General features: G+C 33.7%; 1 protein-coding gene across 2 annotated transcripts in view; it reads right to left on the bottom strand.

Annotated features, from left to right (window-relative positions):
* LOC123718988 (1-phosphatidylinositol 4,5-bisphosphate phosphodiesterase classes I and II) overlaps window positions 1–21,068 on the bottom strand; it is a 70,449-nt gene that overhangs the window by 4,411 nt on the left and 44,970 nt on the right. The window contains exons 5-20 of one of the 2 annotated variants that reach the window (XM_045676025.1): window positions 17,221–17,406; window positions 15,448–15,639; window positions 12,646–12,828; window positions 8,127–8,389; window positions 6,579–6,736; window positions 6,049–6,244; window positions 5,455–5,612; window positions 5,025–5,162; window positions 4,187–4,420; window positions 3,893–4,069; window positions 2,864–3,031; window positions 2,079–2,187; window positions 1,463–1,661; window positions 1,044–1,221; window positions 523–657; window positions 96–215 (exon numbers count right to left, since the gene is read on the bottom strand). In XM_045676025.1, the coding sequence (XP_045531981.1) occupies window positions 96–215; window positions 523–657; window positions 1,044–1,221; window positions 1,463–1,661; window positions 2,079–2,187; window positions 2,864–3,031; window positions 3,893–4,069; window positions 4,187–4,420; window positions 5,025–5,162; window positions 5,455–5,612; window positions 6,049–6,244; window positions 6,579–6,736; window positions 8,127–8,389; window positions 12,646–12,828; window positions 15,448–15,639; window positions 17,221–17,406 (2,794 nt within the window). The remainder of the gene's footprint in view (window positions 1–95; window positions 216–522; window positions 658–1,043; window positions 1,222–1,462; window positions 1,662–2,078; window positions 2,188–2,863; window positions 3,032–3,892; window positions 4,070–4,186; window positions 4,421–5,024; window positions 5,163–5,454; window positions 5,613–6,048; window positions 6,245–6,578; window positions 6,737–8,126; window positions 8,390–12,645; window positions 12,829–15,447; window positions 15,640–17,220; window positions 17,407–21,068) is intronic. The other variant, XM_045676033.1, reaches the window with a different exon arrangement.

Here is a 21,068-nt window from a genome sequence, read left to right as displayed (position 1 = left end):
CTCAATTTTTGTTCCCAATCACTTTGGTGGTTTAAAATTAAAGTATTATTTAAAATCCGTTTTTGGTCAGAGAGTGCTAACATAGAATATCCAACCTGTTCTCGGTGTCTCTGTAGAGCAGTACGCAGTTTGTCGTGATGATGCACCAGCTGTTCACGAAGTCTGGCGTGTTCACTCTCCAGCTTGGAACATTCCGCTACACCCCGCTTCACGGACTGAAATCATACGTTTTGTCATTATCATCTCCCTTCTCATGGAAATCATCATGACAACTTAGATTTCGGATTCCACGCTTCTCGAAAATAAAATTATTTCCAAAGATTCTGTAACTTCTATAACTGGCAAGTTCAATATCACAAAATTGTTTTCGCGTTGTATAATTGAAAATACAAAATTTATAAATATAGATGGTGTAATATATTTATAAGAGTATCAAAAGTAAACTTTTAAATTATAATATGGTTTTGAGTAATGTTAGGGAAAAAGTCTAAACTCGTTTTAAATGAAATTATAAAGGCATACCTCTGAATGTATTTCTCTTTTCCGTCTGAGTATTTCGTCTTTGTCCCGATTGGCTTTGGCGAGAGCCTTCACGTCCTCCTTCCGAGAGGTCGCCAGGCGATTTAATACCTCTTTCTTCTTTGATTCAAGTCTTTCCTAAAAATAACAATACGTGATATTAATTTTTAAAATATTATGAACCACTGTGCAGACGTTCCTGTCTTTTACTATTATAAGAAAATCTTTCTGGCACATTTCCTGTTTTATTTCTTTTTAACCAAAACAACTATTGTAGACCCTGTAATATTAGATAGGAGCTTGGCATAGAACATGAATATAGTTAATATACAAATAATGTCACGCAAAATATCTATGGTTGTTTATATGTCAAAATTAAAATAAAAAAAATGAATGACACTTCTTGAAACTCCGAAGTTTGGTTAATGTTTGTAAACTACGAGCCTTAGACATTTATTTAATTGTCCATTTTTAATATTTCAACCTGCGCAAGTCCGAGAAAGATTCTGAAATTAAAAGCTCACAGTAAGATCCTTCATCTGTTGAAGGTGTTCGTTCCTCAGCATCTTCTCAAGTGTAGCAAATATCGTATTGTGGTACTGCAACCTCATACTACGTTCTATTTCAGCGCCACCTGCGCACGCGCCGCCGCCCAGTCCTTCCATTGTACTACCTTCTTCAGTTGTTAAACTCTGTTCGCTCCTGAAATATGATTATCTAAGTTAGTAACAAAAACTAATCCATTATCAGATATAGCATACAAAAAAAAGTGTTCACTATCTAACAGTAAATCTAATAAAGAAACTTTATTCTTGTGAGTCCCTTCGTAATACGTTTCAGACATATTTGCGTCTAGTTCAATATTTTTCTAATTAAAATAGTTAAATTACTAAACATCATAGACACACTGGAAGAGAATCGCGTTACCGTGCAGAATACTTACAAGTTCTTAATGGATATTCTCTTAGTGAAAAATTTGGTGGCACCGGGTTTTCCTCTAGTCTGTTTCTTTCTTAATGCATCCAATTTTCGTCCAAGTTCAGCTCTCTTCTCACGGACCGCTTTGCTCTCAAGCAAGTTCTTTAGTGTATCTTCAATATTCGCCTCTGTACTGCTGCCATTCCATTTGTTTTGTGGCTCGTCTGTAAGTAATATTTATATTCGAATTAAAATTTACTAATATTATGAATATTATTTTGGATTTGCAGTTGTAAAGTTGCTACTATGTTGTTAATTGCTACAATCCATTAAGTTATCTAGAACAGTGTTTGTACAACGTCTGGTCCCAGAGGAAATACTTTAAGGAAACATTAACTAGAGAATATAACTTAGGTAGTCTCAGGTTAGTAGAAGTTAACAATTAAGGATAATATTCACATAATATTAAATAGTCAAGAAGTCGAATAATATGTTTCCGTAAATTTTAGCTTAAACCTAGTAGACAACGGCAGACAAATTTTCGAGATCAACGGTCAAAAATATGTTACAACGGTGTAGGTTCAATAAACACAATAATTTACACAAGAAAACAAAATTTTAAAATAAAATATTTCACTTACCCTTTTCTGTTGATTTCTCGTTTTCGTTTGGTTGAGTATCGGAATCATTTGCCTTTGATTCAACTGGTTTCTTTGGACTGACGTCGGTCCCGCTCTCTGGTCTAGGTACCTTTCAATATAAATAATCACCAATATAATAATATAAACTCTACGTTGCGGCAACGTTGTTCTTACTTATTTACACTTACAAAATACATATGTTTGAACACAAATTTTATAAAAACTTAGGCATATCGAGATGATACTGACTTTGTTGATGGTATAAATTTATCTATCTGTATACGTCTTCTTCTGGAAGGGGAGAGCAGAGGCCCGCTTCGTCCACTTTCATGACATTCCCCATGTATGTGTTTTGAATTTTGACCTGTCCTTTCTCTACTACGTCCTGCATTTGTTCCAGGTATGTAAGACAAGGGCTACTCGCCTCAACCTCACCATCCAAGTATATCCCATTCGTAAGCCGCTTTTCATACCTTTCTACATGGGCAAACTACCTAAGTATTTTCGTATCCTTGTCACTACGTCCTGTTTTAACCCACACTGGCCACACAGTTCAGTTTACTCACTCTCACTATTATCTTATCACGCACCCCCTATGTACAGCCAGAAAAGGAATGCAACGCCCCATTCCCTGTATACCAGCACTCACTCGTCTTTCTATATAATCGTCATACTTTCCTAAGTTTCAACAAAATCGTTCGACGTAGTTTTAACGCCCACGATTTTTTGTTCGTAAAAATGTACTGTATTATTCTTAATAAGTGTTTTTTTTTAATTTTACTTACAGATACACCAGATACAGGTCTCTTAACTGCATCAAGCGGTGCTTCCTCTGAATCTGTGTCTTCTGTCAGTACTGACAGCTGATGAGCCCTCTTCTCCATGTCACTTTGGTACTTGATTGGGTTCGCCAACGCTTCTGCCAACTCTGACAACCGATCTGGTACATAGTCCTGAAATGTTTACAAGAAAGAAATTTTTAGTATATTGCTACTAATGTTCGATTCGCAATTGTAATTTAATAGAGTTTAGTCATTATTGAATTAAGAAAGAAAGACATCCGATCTAAAGGTGAAAATTGACGAATAGAGCGCTAAAACTAGTGTATGTCAAAAACGTATTGGATTTTATCATACGGCGCTTCTTAACCTTATATCTACTGTTATCATAGTTTAATGTAATAAACTGATTTATGGATTGAAAAGAAATTGTACAACAGCGATGACTTAAAAAGCTTATTTGTTATTTACAATACATATATTGTTAGTGACAGAAAGCTGGAATCCGGCTTTAGTCAAGAAGAAAAATAAATAGAAGACCTGTTGATGTGATGAACAAATTGATGTTGTCCTATCTATATATTTTGTTACAGTTATAAATATATTTTGTCTAAGATATTTTTAGTTCTAGTCTTTAATTAGTTTAAAAGTATTTTTTATTCAAAATATTTTTTATTAAAATGACAACTAAACGATTGATTTAAATTATAACCTCCACCCATTTTTCCTGATAAGTATAACACTTTCTACAAACCTGTTATATGGCATATTTAATCTTAAAAGATTAAAAATGTAAGTATCTGCACGTACTCACATACAGGTGTATACTAGCGTTCGAAATTTAAAACGATCTTAAATATCCGTACTTACGTATACGTACACCTCACTGAGATTTCCAATTTCAAAATGGTACGAACATATACACGGACGCCTGGCTGGACCTGAGACTTAAGCATTCTAAATTCAAATAGTAAGTACACACAGTGTGAGTCTGAATCATGTGTGCACGCTTACGTAGTACGGTCGCACGTTCACCTTGACTTGTACGTGCAGAAGTAATGCGGCTCCCGTGGGCTGTCCTAGCTCCGTTCTAAGGCCAACGTGCCTATATCCGGGACATAATTCGGGAACCGGCAACACTCGGTGGCCGAGCAACCGACCACTTTCCTCGTGGGCTGATATACGCAGCATCGCTAGTTCTGGCAACACCACCTAGAATGCATTCAGATCATTATTGTACTGAACGCTGTCATTATAAGCTTTTCTTTTCGGTATAAGAATTAGAGAGAGTAACATAATGCTGTATAAAAAGAGTATTTCAATATTTACCTTCTTGAAGACGAACGGTTCATCACCATATACTGGATTGATGCCATTATTAGGTACAACTCGTGTACGGAACTTCTTACGGACCGTGTCCGCGGGTAATCCGAACATATCCACTTCTACGTAGGTCCCACAACGCTTATCCGTCAGTAACTGGCCCGAAACAACGCTCACAGACAATGAACCAGCTATAATCCCGTCTACCGTACTTTCTGCGAACGGATCAAGACGTCTATCCTGTAATAGAATATTATCTAGGCTTTATCGTAATTATATACATTTTTATTTGCAAGCAATGTTGACCGAGTGTAAGGAGCGTGCGACTCTCATCCGTGATCCGTGGTCGCTAGTTCACTTTCCAACCGTGAAATGGGGTTCCTGTCTATTATGCGCATCAAACACTCGCTTTGACGGTGAAGGAATTGTAAGTAAACCGGCATGTGTAGACAGAACGCTGATCACCACCTACTTATCTATAAAATGATCAAATAAACAAAACAGAATCTGAGGTCTATATGGGCTGGTAGCGCCGCTGGATTATTATTATATACATATTTGAATTTAGTACTATAAATACTTTACTAGATATTGCAATATTTTACTGATAAATGAAATATTAATTGCATTTTTGTTAATAATCAAAGTTTCTGTTACTTAAATAATTTGATGTTCTCAAACGCGTCCCTAGATGGCGCTGGTGACATTAACAAGCATTAATAATAATAAAATAAGTATAAAATTTAAGTAGACAAAGGAAAATGGGCGGTTTTACTGCTAAAAGCAGTTTCTTCTTAGACGTAGAGAGATATAAAACCTTTACAGCTTGTAATAAATCTAATACCTTTCGTCGCATGAATTCGGGTTTTAACAAGTAACCACAACGCTTATTGTATTCAAAGATTCCGAGATTGAGCTGCATCGCCAGGTCTAATGTCTGGTAGTTCAAAGCCACTAATTGACATCCTGCGTTCCAGAACACCTGGAAATAATATACGAGACGCATGAGACACAGAATAATAAATCTTAATCATAATATATGAATTAAAATATATGGTTTGGTAGAGAAAACCACAAAAAAAATGATTATAAAATAGTTCAGTGTCGCCTTAAAAAAATATACTTTCTTGTTATATAAACACTAAAAATTTAACGTGAAATTTAGTTATTCCAAGCCCGGCAACATTATTAATTATCACACTTCGAAGAAATTGGGGCCAAAACCTTAAGGAACTAAATGTATGTATAAATAAATCGTTTTAAAACATATCTACCTGCGGCATAAAATTCGAAGAAACAATCCTAGTTCCCGCGGGATATACTCTGGATAACTGGTGTTTATTATAATTAACGAATTCGACTGGTCGCTCCTTTAGTAGCGTTGTCGCTTGTTTCTCATCGAACGATGACATCTCGTAGAAACGATTTTTCTCTGGAAAATGTATAATATTAGCCTAAATAATATTTTGTCACGTACATTTTATTTCAAACTTAATTTAAGTTATACACGAAAGGCTTTATCGTTTTATATATTTGAGTTTATTCTGTGTTTATAAATAAAGGTAAGACATAGTATGTGTAATTGGATTATTATATGGATTTTAATTGCGTAGGAGACTGTTTTTGATCTAATTATATGTGTAATTTGGGAATGATAATGCCAGTAAAAACTTAAAAATCTTGGATCCGTGTGACGCTATCTTGTTTAGAGAAACGTTCTGTTTTTACAAGAAACTACGTGTAGTGCGACCTGGGGATATCAACAACGAAGGGGTGAAAATATTTACTGCACAACGATTCCTTAAAAACGAACGTAACTATAAACGCCATCGATTTAAATTAATTTCTACAACCTGCTCTATACTTACTTTCAGCATTCTCAAACGAGCTAAAATGCACAGGCTGTACATAGTTGACAAGAGCAGAAATTTCTGCCACAGCATGACTCTCTCTTCTCGATTCCTCTGAACTCCCCTCCACTTCTCCTGTGCCACCCGCTTCCTCCTCACTAGAACTTTCCGACTCCGAGGTCTCACTGGATTCCTTTGAGCCCTGTCGAATTAGCTGCAGTAAAAATACGGAGTTTTAAAGGATGGCAGCCTTGATTTATTTGCGTAAAACTTCTTCTATTTCTTAAATTCAAAATCTTATAAACAACATTTTATGTGTATAGGAATTACTGGATACAACAATAATAATTAACATTTAAAAGGTGAATAAAAAATAACTTTAGGCATTAGAAAGATTTTTATTAAATTCTAAAGTTTAGTTTTGTTGCACCCAATAGACAAATTAACAGAAATTGTTTTCGGCACTTTTTTAAAAATGGTGGTAGTTCTACAGTAGGTACTCCCCCCAATCTAACATGAAATTACTGAAAAGTTATATTATCTCTTACCGATCCATGCGCCACTTCTCCATTACCCTGGGGCACTTGCTGTTCGCTTTCTTCAACCACTACAACAATCTCTTCCTTTTTGTGGTGATGATGATGTTTTTTCTTGTTCTTTATTATTATTTTATTCTTAAGCATCGACGGCGGTGGGAGCTCTCCCCCTGAAACATCATAGATTAGTTTTAACTTTAAAATTAATTGCTGTTTTCTGGATATACCTAGGAACGCAAGTTTAAGATCGCAACAAATAGTAGCCCGAGTTCCAATAAGACTTCTTATAGTGAAATTCTGATTCGTGATAACATTGTAGATATTTTATACTAAAAAAACTGCGAGCTGGTAAATCCTTAGAAGTTATTTAAAACGAACCAGTTTCGAAGGCTAAGTCCCACTAAGATATGTCTAGGAAAATGCCGTATTAAAAATCACCATGACTTATATTGGTTAAGTGCAAGTAATTTATCAATTAGCACAGTGGGGACCCTGTTAATGAGCCCACTTCACTTGATCGTTGCGTAAGTACCCGATCGATAGTACTGATACGACCGTAAAATTAGCCGCTATGACTTTATCAACAAGCCTCAGCACTTGACAAGAACTCTTGTGAGGTGATGAACTTAAATGGCAAAGATATTTTAATAAATTCGAATAAGTTTCAAAGCATAACGCTTTTTTAAGCACAAAGACAGAACGACTGTTACTAAATTACAATGCAGTCACACGGGACATTATATTTGTACTACAGTAGAGAGATTACTCTCTAACCCCCAGTGGGGCATGATGCAGACACATCAATATGACTATTTTATTAAAATATTTTAAGACAATTTTGTTCCTCTGGAAACCACGAACACGGTATTAATTATTAAGCGTGCGTGCTTTATACAATGTTAAGTAAATATTTGTAGTAATTTGTATCACTAACTACTCTCTGCGAGAAAGGTCGCTAAGAATTATTTTCAGTACACTATTTCTAAAAGAACCATCTCGCCCACTCAGAGTTACCGGAGCTTAAAGTAGTAAAACTCGAAGTTTTAAACCATAAACTGAACCGTTTGTTGCTAAAGTTAACTCTGCAATAACCGTTAGGAAAGCGCGTACAACTTTATGTTGCATTTGTCTAAAATTACCCTCCGGGTTTTAAAAATAAAATGCTAAGAAAATCTTATTTATGAGTTACTTTATACAAATTTTATTGCCAAAACATATTAGTTATTTAAAGTATGAAAGGGAAGAATTGACATGTTTGAACATTGTCACGGTTTTAGAAAGAATAAATGATTGGCAAAGCGTATACTTTAGTTAAATTTCTTAAATTTCTATTTTAAATCTACTTTATTCGTGCTCAATTTGACGTTTGTAATCGTATTTGAAAATACTAAAATTATAATAAAGCACCGGAGAACATAAACAAAAGTTAATGCTTATGTCAAGAATATGGAGATATACTTACCTATATCTAATGGAAACCTCTGCCGGCAAAATAATAATTATTTCTGGGATGGGAGGACGGGAGGCTGTAACTTAGCTGTAAAAGACTATATAGCTTACCGGGCTCAAGTTGATGTGAATCCAAGGGCTTATCCAGCAGCATATCTCCAAATATATCTTTGCAATAGTTTGCTATCTTCGTCTGCTGTCGCGGGCTGCAATGGTTCTCGAAGCTCAGTATCACTGGATAATCGGAGGTCTTGAAGGCACTTTCGGCGATCGCTTCTAGCACATCACGAGCGTTGATCTGTGGCACTATTGTGTAGCCGTGGTAGATAACGGGCTCGTCTAGTCGACCATTCCAGAAGTCCAGCTCTACACACCTGAAGATATAGTTCATTGTTAATCCGCTACAGTTATTAACTAAGTTTTCTCTTGTATCTGAGTTGGGAGTGAGTGGACAAAGGCTTTGCTATAGCTTTGACAAAGTTAAGCCTACAGTTGTATCAAAAGTCTTACGGCGCCGTTATCACGCTCAACACAATTTTTTCACACACGTGTTTATCGAAAAACAAATGAATCTGAAATTTTGTCAAACTTTGTCTTGTATAATTCATGAAACCCACAAGGGATACTCCAGGGAGGTATGTCATGATTGTAAACCCCAGGGGGGTTGCCTGAACCGGATTCAATAATATTCATGGCTTTTTTAAACAAAGTTGGACCTCATTTGAGAACTGGTCAACCAGAGATTTTATAAAAAAATAAAAACTTGGGTTTAACTTGAATCCAATAAAATCATTTAGTTATAATAGGCGTTAATTATAATTATATAACATACCAACCGTAATGTACAACATTAATTTAATTAAATAATTTGATGGATTAAAACATAATGAGTTGTGACGTAACGTAACTCCAAAGTATGACTTTAAAACAGTACATTTTAGATTCAAGAGTCCGACACACGGAGAGTGCTTCGTATAAAGATTGTTAAAAAGCTTTAAAATTCCACCCCTGTTTTATAGTTGAAGCGGTAATCTTAATCTAAATATAACTATAATTTTAGAATAGGTGACAAATAGACACATAGCATGGACTAGTTTTTGCCGTAAAACTCTTGTTTGCCCCTACTGGATCTTAATTTACAAACGCAATATCTATTTTCATAATCTACTAGTAGGACTTCATCTACAAATTATGTAACAGTAATATAATCTTCATAACAAAGAGACAACACAGCCTGTTTACATTTCCATATAAACTGCCTTTCATACCTATTATTGAAGTTTATCAATAGGCTCTGGCTGGCTCCGTTTGCTAACATTGAAATTCTATTAAAGTTGAATGAAAAGCCGCAATAAGCTAAAAAAGGCCGCACTTGTTTCGTATATTATAATGGGGACATGGGGAATAGTAGAGAAATCGACGAGGTCCGAATACTAACTTCACTTAAAACAGCCACTAAATTTTCGTTTACTGGCAGTTATGAAATTAAGGGCGAAGAACTGATGAAAAACACAATAAAAATACAATAAACTCTCCTCACTGTTTTATATCGCCAAGGGTTATTTAAAAAGTGTTTGTAAGCATCTGAGACCATTATAAACTGTAAGCCAATACTACTAAGATATCAAAATACTTCTGAATTTATAAGAATGTATCTTAATATAAATGTTTCTACGTATCTGTTTTGGATTCGTTCATGAAAATAGTTTCAAAGGTTACATTCAAACCTTTTGCTGATATTGATCTTTAATTTATTTCTCCTACATTCTGGCAACTTTAAGTAAATCATGCTGTTTGAATCTTAATTTGGATATGCATGATAAATTGTTATTATTTAAGAAGAACTTTGAAATTTTATTAGTATTGATATTCATCCATTTATTAACATAATATAGGTCTCACACAGAACATAGTATCTCGAGTATATTTATTTTAATTAAAAGAGAGTGATTAATAACACTCTTTTCCAAAAATATACTCTTTTATTGAGTATTCGCGTAAGTTGCCTAAACGATTGATGTCTCTTTTAGAAGATAATACAAATAAACAGGTTTTGTCATGCTTCGATCTACTAACGAATTCCGTTCGACGATCAGATGATTTATTTAGAACTTTTTCCAAGAACGTTCCATAAACGAGTGTTCTAACAGTATTAATAAGGAAAGTATTTTAATTTTTAAATGGAATACATTGCCGTGTCTAGGGCCATGCTGGGGTTTGCACAAACATTTTCCCCGTAAGCAATTGAGTATTTATTGTTTGAATAAACTACAAATACGAAGCGAAATTTAGACAAAATAACGATGATAATTTAATATAAATAGTGTATCATCTATTAAGAACAGTAAGCTGTCCGCCTGAAGCGAACTTCCGTTTGAAGCGTTTTGTTTATTCAAATATAATCATACTTTAGTTTGATCTAAACATAGAAGTCGCGTGAGATACGTGAAAGATCAGATATAATTTGTTTCATTTATAATGAAAAAAGACTGGGTAGGGGTGCGAAAAGTGACCTCTGGGGACTGACAAACAGCCTTTATCTGCAGCCACATACATTACAAGCTGCGAATGGAACGGTGCAATGGCGCTCAAGTTGGAGAATAATGGAGTAGACCTACGACCAAAGATGGACCTGAAATAATTACTTGTGTTGTAAAAACTATATTTCAGAGCATCTAGCCCAGTTACATTTTTATGTCTATCATAATTCCATTAAGTAATAAACATATTATATTTTAAACAATAAAATTTCTTAGTAAGTTATATCAGACAATGAGAGACCTGGGTACAGAGATAGTATAGAAGTACTTTGGAATACAAATAACAAATAATTTATTTCGTTCTCTCCAATCCATAGTTTCTCATTGTTTATACTGCATGTTCAAATTTGTCATCAACCGCCAACTGATAACATGGGTTTTATTAATTTATTAAAGTAGAAAATAACGTTTATTAGATTTTGATAGGTAAATTAAACGATAAGAGAAATAACGATACCGCTAACTGATAGTCTAACAATTTTCCGATCACTGCGTTGTCAAAATTCCTGTAATTTTTACCGCAATATATAGTGCGCGAAGTTAAAAGTAATGATTTCTTTCTTCTACGGTCATAGTGGTCCAGATGACTATTTTACTTGCTGAAAATGCAGACGCACGCACCCAAAATTATCATATGCAAAGTTTTGAGTTCCTACTTTACAAAATCCATTCCCTTCAAGATTGTTGGGAATTGTTGTGTAACTTCTGATAAATTTTAACATCAAACAACGAGCCCATTAGAAAATACACCATTAACATTAAACTATGTTATTTCGTGAGTAGACAGATCTTGCTCCTCAATGTAACACGATAAAGCTTTGTGAACTAAGAGATGTAACTCTCAGGGGACGCAATAACCACGAAAGCTCAGATTTTGTTAGAGATTTATTAACGTACTATTCTGAATAAGATATAACACATTTCTTAATATATTTTGTGTCTGTACCTTGTCACTATAAAATGTCTGAATCCAAAAGTGACTATTACTAGTTGCGGCTTAAGTTATTTTACGATTTTTTTTACACGAAACTTTATTACGGAACACACACGACACAACATTTAACTATTTCTATTTATCCGGGAAACAAACCCATAAGTAATGTATAAACCAAGCAAACGAAATGAACCACCTTCAATGATATTTTAAATTTTTTATTCGATACAAATTATTAAGCATACATATGTAGGCAATTATTTAATAAATTACCGTCTAAAATTCGAAGTATTAGCATGTTCATAGGCGATTAACGATACACGCGTAATAATAATATGAGCCTAGAATACTAAAATTAGTACGGTTGTCTGAAGGTGCCGTGCATCTCGTTCGTATAATATTAAGTTTCTCATGTAACGTTAATTTTGGGGGCTTTCTAGAGGAACCAAAGAGGTTCTTAATCGTAAACAGCGTATTATATATTACGTAACCAAAGTTAATTTAAAGATGACGCCCTGTTATTTTTAATCGTCAAATCATCGGTATAATGGAAAACAAACAATCCTAAAAAGATCAAACAGTTATCAACAATGGATTTATAAAATTAATAAAATAATACTACTCCCTTACAGGTCGGTATTATTCTGATACCCACAAAACAGTCCTATTTTTTTACGACATGAACAAATTATTTTTACGAAATTTTTCCTTTATTATAAACGTATGATATAATTATGACTAATTAGTCAACCTAATAACCTTTTCAACGGAATGTTCTCTTATACATATAACAATCTCATAGCATTTACTACTGACATTTTTGAGTACCCGTAAGAGAATAATTTTACTTGATTAAAAAATTTATTATTTATGGCTGACATTAAATTTGGCAAATGGAAGGTTAAGTAGTTGTTTCAGACGTACTCTGCAGCTTAATTGGGTAAATGGATTTGAATTCTTTATATACTTCAAGTAAGGTAAAGTGAATTTTTATCGTATTTATCTTATTTATAAAACACTTTCAAAAACTTAAATACAAGCAGTATAGTAGAAAAGAAATAATTTATTAAAATTTTGTTTATATCCAAGTGATATTTCTCCATTTTGTCTTGTAGACAACAATAAGCGTATCAAAGTAGAGTATTTGAAACAGTACCTGCATCCAGCCAATAGGCATTGTCGATAGATCTCAACGCTGGACTTCCCAGTGAGTTGGTGTCCAGTCAAGTAGGTATTGTGTGAGCTATTTATGAAGTAATGCGCTAAGGGTTGATCCATATCGTCACAGAGGTCCAATTTGTTAGGCGCCACTATAGGATTATCCTCCGACATTAGAAATCTGTTAAAGAAAAATGTTTTAACATTATTTATTTATTTACACTTCGTTACACTACAATATATAAAAAAATTGAACATAATTAAATCAAAAGGAGGGCAACTGGCGGCCTTATCGCTTACGAGCGTCCCTTCCAGGCAACCACTGTAAGTAAAGATAAAATAAAATTACTTTATTAGAAACATTAGGGGTTACTTTGATGTTATTACGCGTATAATAAAGCATATATACTCAATGGTCTCAATGAAAGTCAGTCACAAAACTTGACCGAGTGTCCAAAGCCAGTGTACTTACACATAAAACGCATCGTATTTATCTAAGAACAACCTCCCGTTCTCCAAGACTAGAGTAATATCATTATAGATATATCTTGTGTTCACGTACAATGTACAACCGTCATATGTTCCAGTCGAGGTGAAATTATGGGTTTCAACATTCTTAGTAGGAAGGTGAAGGTCGATGTATCGTTTAGAGGTTTTCAAGACAGGCACGACCTTCCGTAACCACGCGCTATAGCGCTTTCACCTTCGTGGCTGAGATCAGGCAAGCTTAATTTTCTTCGATTAACAAATGGACAAATAACTTGGTCAAAACAGAAATTGTTACGTTATGGATGATAAGGAAGCTTTTTTTTAATTAATTACGTATTTGTATACACAATGGGTTGGGGCCTGTACATACATAGAATCTTAAACCAGTGCAAAAAAAATAATGTAAAATAAAACCCCATTCAACCCAGCGTATCCCTTCATTAAATGAAGCTTAACTACCCTCATTTTGTAAATTAAACTTAAATATGGTAAATTGTACTTAAATATCCGATTTCAAATTCCGTTTCCGAATCCGTGCTGAAAATATTAATAAGCTATTAATGAAATATTAATAAGTGCAGTTTTATAATCCCGAGACATTTTACAATAATTATAAGTAGAAAAAGAAAACCCTGAAGTCCGTGGGTTCGATTGCCGGTGAACGTTTTAGTTGGCAAAGAAGACTAATGACCAAAATAAATATTGTATTAAAGGAGACGTTGCAATATTCTTTCTCTCCATTGGGCCGTTTTGGGTCATGGAGTACGGTAAAGAAACATTTTATGGTTATTAATAAGTTAAAGTTTCAGACAATTTTATACCACAAGACTAATCTCAATCAAAGTAAAACCTCAACCAGAACGTATATATCACACATATAATATATAAATGATATTCATTTATTTATATTCTACAATGTACGTCTTGATCTCGGTAAGCCGCCTTTATTAAAATATTTTTCATATGAAAATGTCTTTTGTTAAGTACTGCAGGTCTATTATGAAAACATTATAGTTTTCATTTCTACTAACAATAGAATAATATCAAATAGCGTGCGTAGCGGTAATTTAAAAACTTGTATTTTAAATGCTAATACATTTTATGTAAAGTAATTTTAATAATAATTTTAAAGTAAAATTAATCTAAAACTAGAAGAATATTGTAATTATAAAAATAACTATCTTATTTATATTAAAGATTCAACTAATAAAACAATTTACATTCACAGAAATATCTGTTTAAATACAGACGAAAAGAGTTCGTTCGAACTTAAATCTTTAATTGTATTTGTCTAAGTACAAAATCAGGATCGTAACTTTGTCTTAACGAAAGCTAAAGTTATCATAATTTTAAATTAGTTATGATAAAGATAATTAAGTTAAATTGAATGCCAGAACACGTTTTTTTATGATCTGTGACTCTCTTGACAATATTGAAAATTGATATACTGTGTGTACACACCTGTAATGAAACCTGGTCCGAAAATTCTATATTCTTTAATTTAATAAACAACACGCGATGAAAACAATCGTTTTGGAGTATTGTCAACAAGCCAATTTAAATATTGCTGACAGTGGATTAAAATGTACGTGACTACGCTTAGATTCGTAGAGTTCAGTTTATTTTAATTATATATACTATTTACTATAAATGGATAATGCTTCATTTATTTAAATGATTTGAATCTGAACATAATAAAGTTCCTTTATATATTTAGTATAAGCGTTTTTCTATCAAATTAAACTATAAAATCTTTATTGGTTTATTAAACGTATATGTTCATGTTATCACGAAAAATTGTTATAATACTCAAGTGGCGCTTCAACCTCAGTTTTAGCCTTTTGTTTTAGCCAGATTACATCCGTTTCATTTTTATTTCATAGACAAGGAAGTAATAAGACTTCTTTTTGACACATGTCGTCGATTTTTGATTTTGAGACATGGCGGTTTCCTCACGATACAAGTGTTCCTGATATACATAGTAAGTAAATTGATGCACAGTCGGGGTTCAAACCCGGGATACGACCTCAGGGATAACGACGCGTGCTAATGCCAACACTGGTCTTTTAATAAAAATATATTAATGGCGCCTCACAAAAACCTTGTTGGTTGGATTAATAGGACACGATAATACTTCCAAAACTTTAAGAAAACACTTTTTAAACGGATTGAAGCTATGTATTATTATTAAATACTTATAATTATTTACATAATTTTGAATTTTATTTTTTTCCGACGTTTCGCGTTTTTTTCAGCGTGCGTGGTCACGGTGACTTCTAAAACTTTTTTTTTCCTTTAATTGCAAACCTACCTCAAAAACCCGTCAAAAGTAAGCTGGGACCGCTGTTGGTGGTATTTATTATGTTCATATGTCCTGATGAGGTCGTTTGCTCTCTGCATATCTGCGTAAGGGTGGAGGATCTCATTCAAACGAGGATCACGTTGAACCTCGTTGAGGAAGTCCACGAGCTGCGTAGCTGATAGGTGAGGTTTCCCGTCCGTACTGTATACAAAAGACAGAAGTAATTATTACATAAATTCCTTTCAAACAAAATATATAAAAAATAATTGATTTTGTTTAGTGTTTGATAATTAAACACACAATTATTTATTAGTTTTATGATATGTTAAGCCTAGGTACATTGAAGAATAAATGAACAGGGAAAATTCTTTGATCGTGATGATTATGATGATGACGGTGATAATGATGATGATGGCGATAGTGATGATGATGGTGTGACAAGGACGGAATGATACGCCAGAGAGGGGGAAGTTCGGTACCTTCTCGAAGCTAGACTGAGCACTCTAGAACGCCATACGACAAGGACGGAGCAATGTGCGAAAGAGACAAAGAGTACGGACGTTCTAGAATTGTGCAATCGCTACTCAGTAGCAATCCCGCCTAGAGAGATTTCTCTTATTCCCATTATCGAGTTGAAATGCGACCAATTAGTTCAGATTTGAATATGATATCAAGAGATAAACACCGAAGCGATAAAGTGCGAATAAATATTTTGTGCGTGTAATTATTGCATTTCTGCGAGTAATTTGTGGTTATAAATTCCTCATCGATTTATTTAAGAAATAAACCCTTGAAGAAATCTACGGCACTTTCTATCCGATCCCCTAGCTCGTAACAATATGTTAGTCGAATTACATGTTTCTGTTATGTTCCTTTAGTAATATACCCGGAATGCTAAGTTCAAAATAATAAACATCTGATAAAATTGAGTCTACAATCTATTACAAGAATCTTCAATCCTTTATGACATCCACAAAACTGCAGACAACTTAATACAGCGAACTCTAGGTAAATTGAAGAATAAATGAACGGGGAAAATTCTATTCATGTAGTTCATTCAATTCTCTACAGTTATTTTTGAAAAGCCCCGCTTTAGATTGTCAAACTTAACAGCTGTCATTTCTATTTAAATGTAGCTTGTATTTAACTAAATTTAGATAGACTAACTCCATCCACCGCAACTGTTCAATGTTGTATGAGGTTAAGTCAATCATTAGTTCAACTAACTAAATCTGAGTACTGGCTTTGAGCTGTTGATTGAAGTTGAAATATACACGGTATAATTTGGCGTATCCTCTTAAATTAGCAAATGTTATAGAAACTTACATGTACTTCACAGAATAGGCATGGCGTGTGTATTTTAAGGTATGGAATTGTTATCTCCAAAGATATACTAAACTGCTACGGTATATTTTTTGAATTTAAGTTGTAATTTAGCGTCAATTTTACTATTTCTTACACTCGGAACATTATCATATACGTATCATAAAGGTATATAAACGGTGTAAGATCTTGATTAAAAAAAACTATGAATTCGCGCCAAAATCATAGTTTATATTCGATAACGCATCTATGCAGGAATACTATCCAAAAATCAGATTGGAAAAATTACTTAATTTGAACTCTTGTTACCAAAGAGCGGGGCAAGTGTGTTTTATTTTATTTTATCAGGAAACTTTTACTAAACATAAAACTACAATATCCATTAATTACGCCATATGAAATTAAAATATCTATTTTTTGTATTTGTATATATATAGTTATTTAAATAAAGACACTTACAGTTTGTTAAATATATTCAGTACTTCGGTGCGCTGGGTGAGACTCTTATAGAAACCAAAGAAGTCTTCAAATTGGAACTTAGATTGGCAGATGGTGTCCGTCTTTCCCGTAGGTAGACCGGACTCGCTTAACGCTTTCTCCACTCTCTTCTTGTCTTCTTTATTTTGCGCGAACAGCTTCACGATGCTGAAAAGTAAGTACACTTTTACAACAGATACAGAAAAATAGAATTTAGAAGTTGGCCGTGCCTACGCGGCATTAAAATGGTCTAATTTCAACTCAGGTCGATACCTGATATAGATCTAGATATGAGAGTTCGTAACCATCGAGAAAAGCAAAGACAAAACCTAAGACGATTCGCATGAGGTCCATAAAATTATATTAGATGAGCATTCCACGTCTGAATTTATTAGACAAAAAAAAAGAACGTCGGTAAAAATTATATTAATAAAAGAAAAACGAACTTAAGCAACAAGCTAATGACATTCTGCAGTTGAAAGTATACATTACTGGAAACAGTAATACTTAGTAATTTTCCACTAAAACTAAAAATTATTACTTTTTGAGGCATAAAACAGTTGATACAGTGGGAAATAAATGTTTCCACTAATAAAACCCTTTATTCTGTACGTATATATAGTTGTTACATATATATTTAAAAAAAATGTTAATTCCTGCGTTTTATTACGAAAAAAGTATATTTTACACTAAGAAACCGATTCATAGTCGAAAGGTCGAAAGGAAAGTTAAGTAACTTTAATCTCGTTAAAATTGTATTATAACATTGTCCTTTACACTTACTATGAGATAACACACTGCTATGTACATCATAATTTATAGTTCCTTCTAACATAAATACTCTTTAGCTGCTATATCTTAGTGGTTAACGCACAGATGTTGGCTTGGGAGTGGCGTAGAAGCCGGGGTATCATAGATTCCATTTCACGAGCTTTGTTAAGAGATGGTAGAGACATAAAATGCACATACTAGTATTAAAAATCCTTAAAACTTTTTTGGCCCACTGCGCTTTGTATGGGTCTTTAAACTAACATGACTGGGAGTGAGCATGCAAACCCTAAAGCTGAGACACTTGATAGAAGCCTTCAAAAACATCTTATACTGAAATAAAAATCTCAAAGCTTAGCTTAGCTTTTCCTACGTAAAAGTTTAATCCACAAAACTTAGCACTTGCATCAAGATTGTCTTAAAAACTTAGCTCTTATGAATATTTCATCAATAACTACGCTGGGGATATTAAATCCTGGAAATAAATTCCTGATAGAAACAATAAGTCGAGCTCTAAGTAAATATTTACGTTATTCCCTTTCACCTTTACAGTTACATGGTTAGCATTTTGAATAAATACATTTATAAACCAATGTTTCGAGTGTTATTCTTGCTTCTTTGTAGACTTCTTCGTAGACAGGCGGAAACTAGCTTTCTAGAAAACAGACTAGAAAATCATATTTGCTACAACTCGTAGATCTACCGAACTGCTGTCAAATGCGCTTGCTTCTTTGGTGAACTTAAAAATTTAATAGTCAACTTTAACATTTTTATTTTATTTTTTACAGCTTAACTTCTATGAAACATAAATTTCGTAATACGTAACGGAGTTAATAATAAACATTCATTCAATTTTGCAAGCATGAATCCCGTTCCATTGGGAACAAGATACGGACGAACGATTATACTTGTATTCTAATGCAAATTTCTTAAGCATCTCATTTCTCTATGCGGATTGGATAGTACGTGCTTTCTCAGTCTGTGAAGATACAGATACCCTAGATTATCAAATGAAATTGTATACTAAATAATTTGATCTTCATAAGTAATAAATGCGCAGATTTTAGAAACAATACCCGTGAAACATTTAGATATAGATATTTTTTTTTCCATTTCCACTTTTACACTGGTTTTCTTTGTCTGCCTTTCTCTATATTTGTAGATTTTCATAATATAATTTTTCTTTATATGAAATCGTTTATATTAACAGCATTCTGAAGTATTTATATGTTTAAATAAATGTCTCGAATTCTCTAAATTCACGTTTACATTAAAAATAATTAAAGCTGTAAAATAATACTCTTAATTAAATCATTTCATATACAAAAAATAGTTTATTTTAATTTTGAATATTGGCCCGGATTGTTATATAACAACCAGTTCTGTGATATTTTTAAATCTCTTTGATAAATATTAAAACAGTCACCCAATCTCACTCGTCGGGTACACTTCGATAACTTTCAGACTTTTCAAGATTAAAAAGATGGTGAAAAAAGAATAAATAAATATATACCGATATACAATTATATAAAAATACCTGTAGCTATTATAAAGTAATAGCTCCATCATATCATACCTATCATGTATATAAGTATATCATGTATATATATATTAATAATTAGTATATAGCTACAATGAAATTATATATAATAAATATAGAAGAATTTAAATTAAGTTTGAATTTAAATAACTTACAACTAGTCTGAAGTATACGATACAGAGTGCATCAATTCAAAGTTTTGTACAAAACATTGTATATTTATATAGCTTTGTCTGACAAACAGACCTTACAATTCAACTGTATTTTTTTAGTGTAAATTGTCAAATTCATTCAAGTGTCTGCTTTTTACGTAAATACGGCTGTTTATATTAATCTAGAATACGGCCATATCGCAATTGGCATGACTACGTTAAGCTATTTGCATCGATCGTGATCACAGCTGACCGTGTCATGTTTGTAGGATTATTACGAAAACATTGATATATTAATTTAGCATTTCATATTATAACGAAAAGCAAAACTGAATTCATCTTAATCTACATTACGAATGAAGAGTGTTTTTCTTTGTTATACGCGAAAGCATATATAGTATATAACTTATGCTAAGGCCGAATAACGAGGCCAAAATTGTGCACACATAACATTTTTTATATAGAACAGGGGGCAGGAGGCTCGTCTGTTAAACAAGGATGTGTTAAATGATATGGCCCCCCATGGACACTCCAATTGCCTCGCGAGTTAGTTGCTGGACTTTTGATTGATAGTTAGTAGGTTTGGAAATACTTAGTAGGCAGCTGGTTTCACATATTGGTGGTGAACGGCAATACTTCGATCCGGAAAAAATCCGGAGTTATGGAACGACTAAAAAGGTGATACGAGTGGAATCTCGTATTCTGATGATGAAACTAAACTAACGCTCTCCGTCGATACATAATATAATTGCTTAAAAACCATATGAGAAATAGATAGAATATATCACTTTAAAAAAAACTAGAGTACTACTACGTCAACCGGTCGAGCCGGCTCTACCAGCCCTGATACGAAGATGGCACTGACTGGAGTTTTTATTTAATTTTAGGAATTTGTAGGGCTTAAAAAAGACCGCATAGCCTTGAGGTTTTATTAGGCCACTGCAACGCCCGGGGTATCGAATTCGAGGACCGGTCGGAGCGCGGGTTGATAAAAAAAAATTGTTCTATACGTTGGGTAGGGACAGGTGTCGGCCATGTCCGTGTAACCATACATGGAGGGTACAGTCAAATTTCTAAAGCAAGTGCGGGCTACAACAGAAAATCGACTGTGTGGTGGACAGATGTATATATCAATACATCCTAGGCCTATTATGGAATTACAAGCGATGCGGCAGTTAAACATCCTTAAAGTCCCGGTAGAATGCGAGAGCAACCACAGAGCCTCTCTTACGCGGCCAGGAACTACACGAGGTAGTTATAGTGGCTATTGCTCACTCAGTTTCTAAATAGTAGAGATTCTAGTGTGGGTCGAGTCCCACATGCCACTTTCAAGGGCTGGGTATCCTCTAATGAATTTCCACCACTGATAT

Source organism: Pieris brassicae, chromosome 2 (assembly GCF_905147105.1).
Source record: "Pieris brassicae chromosome 2, ilPieBrab1.1, whole genome shotgun sequence".
Lineage (NCBI taxonomy): Eukaryota > Metazoa > Arthropoda > Insecta > Lepidoptera > Pieridae > Pieris > Pieris brassicae.
The sequence above is the reverse complement of the archived record's forward strand: the minus strand, read 5'-3'. Positions and strand labels throughout refer to the sequence as shown.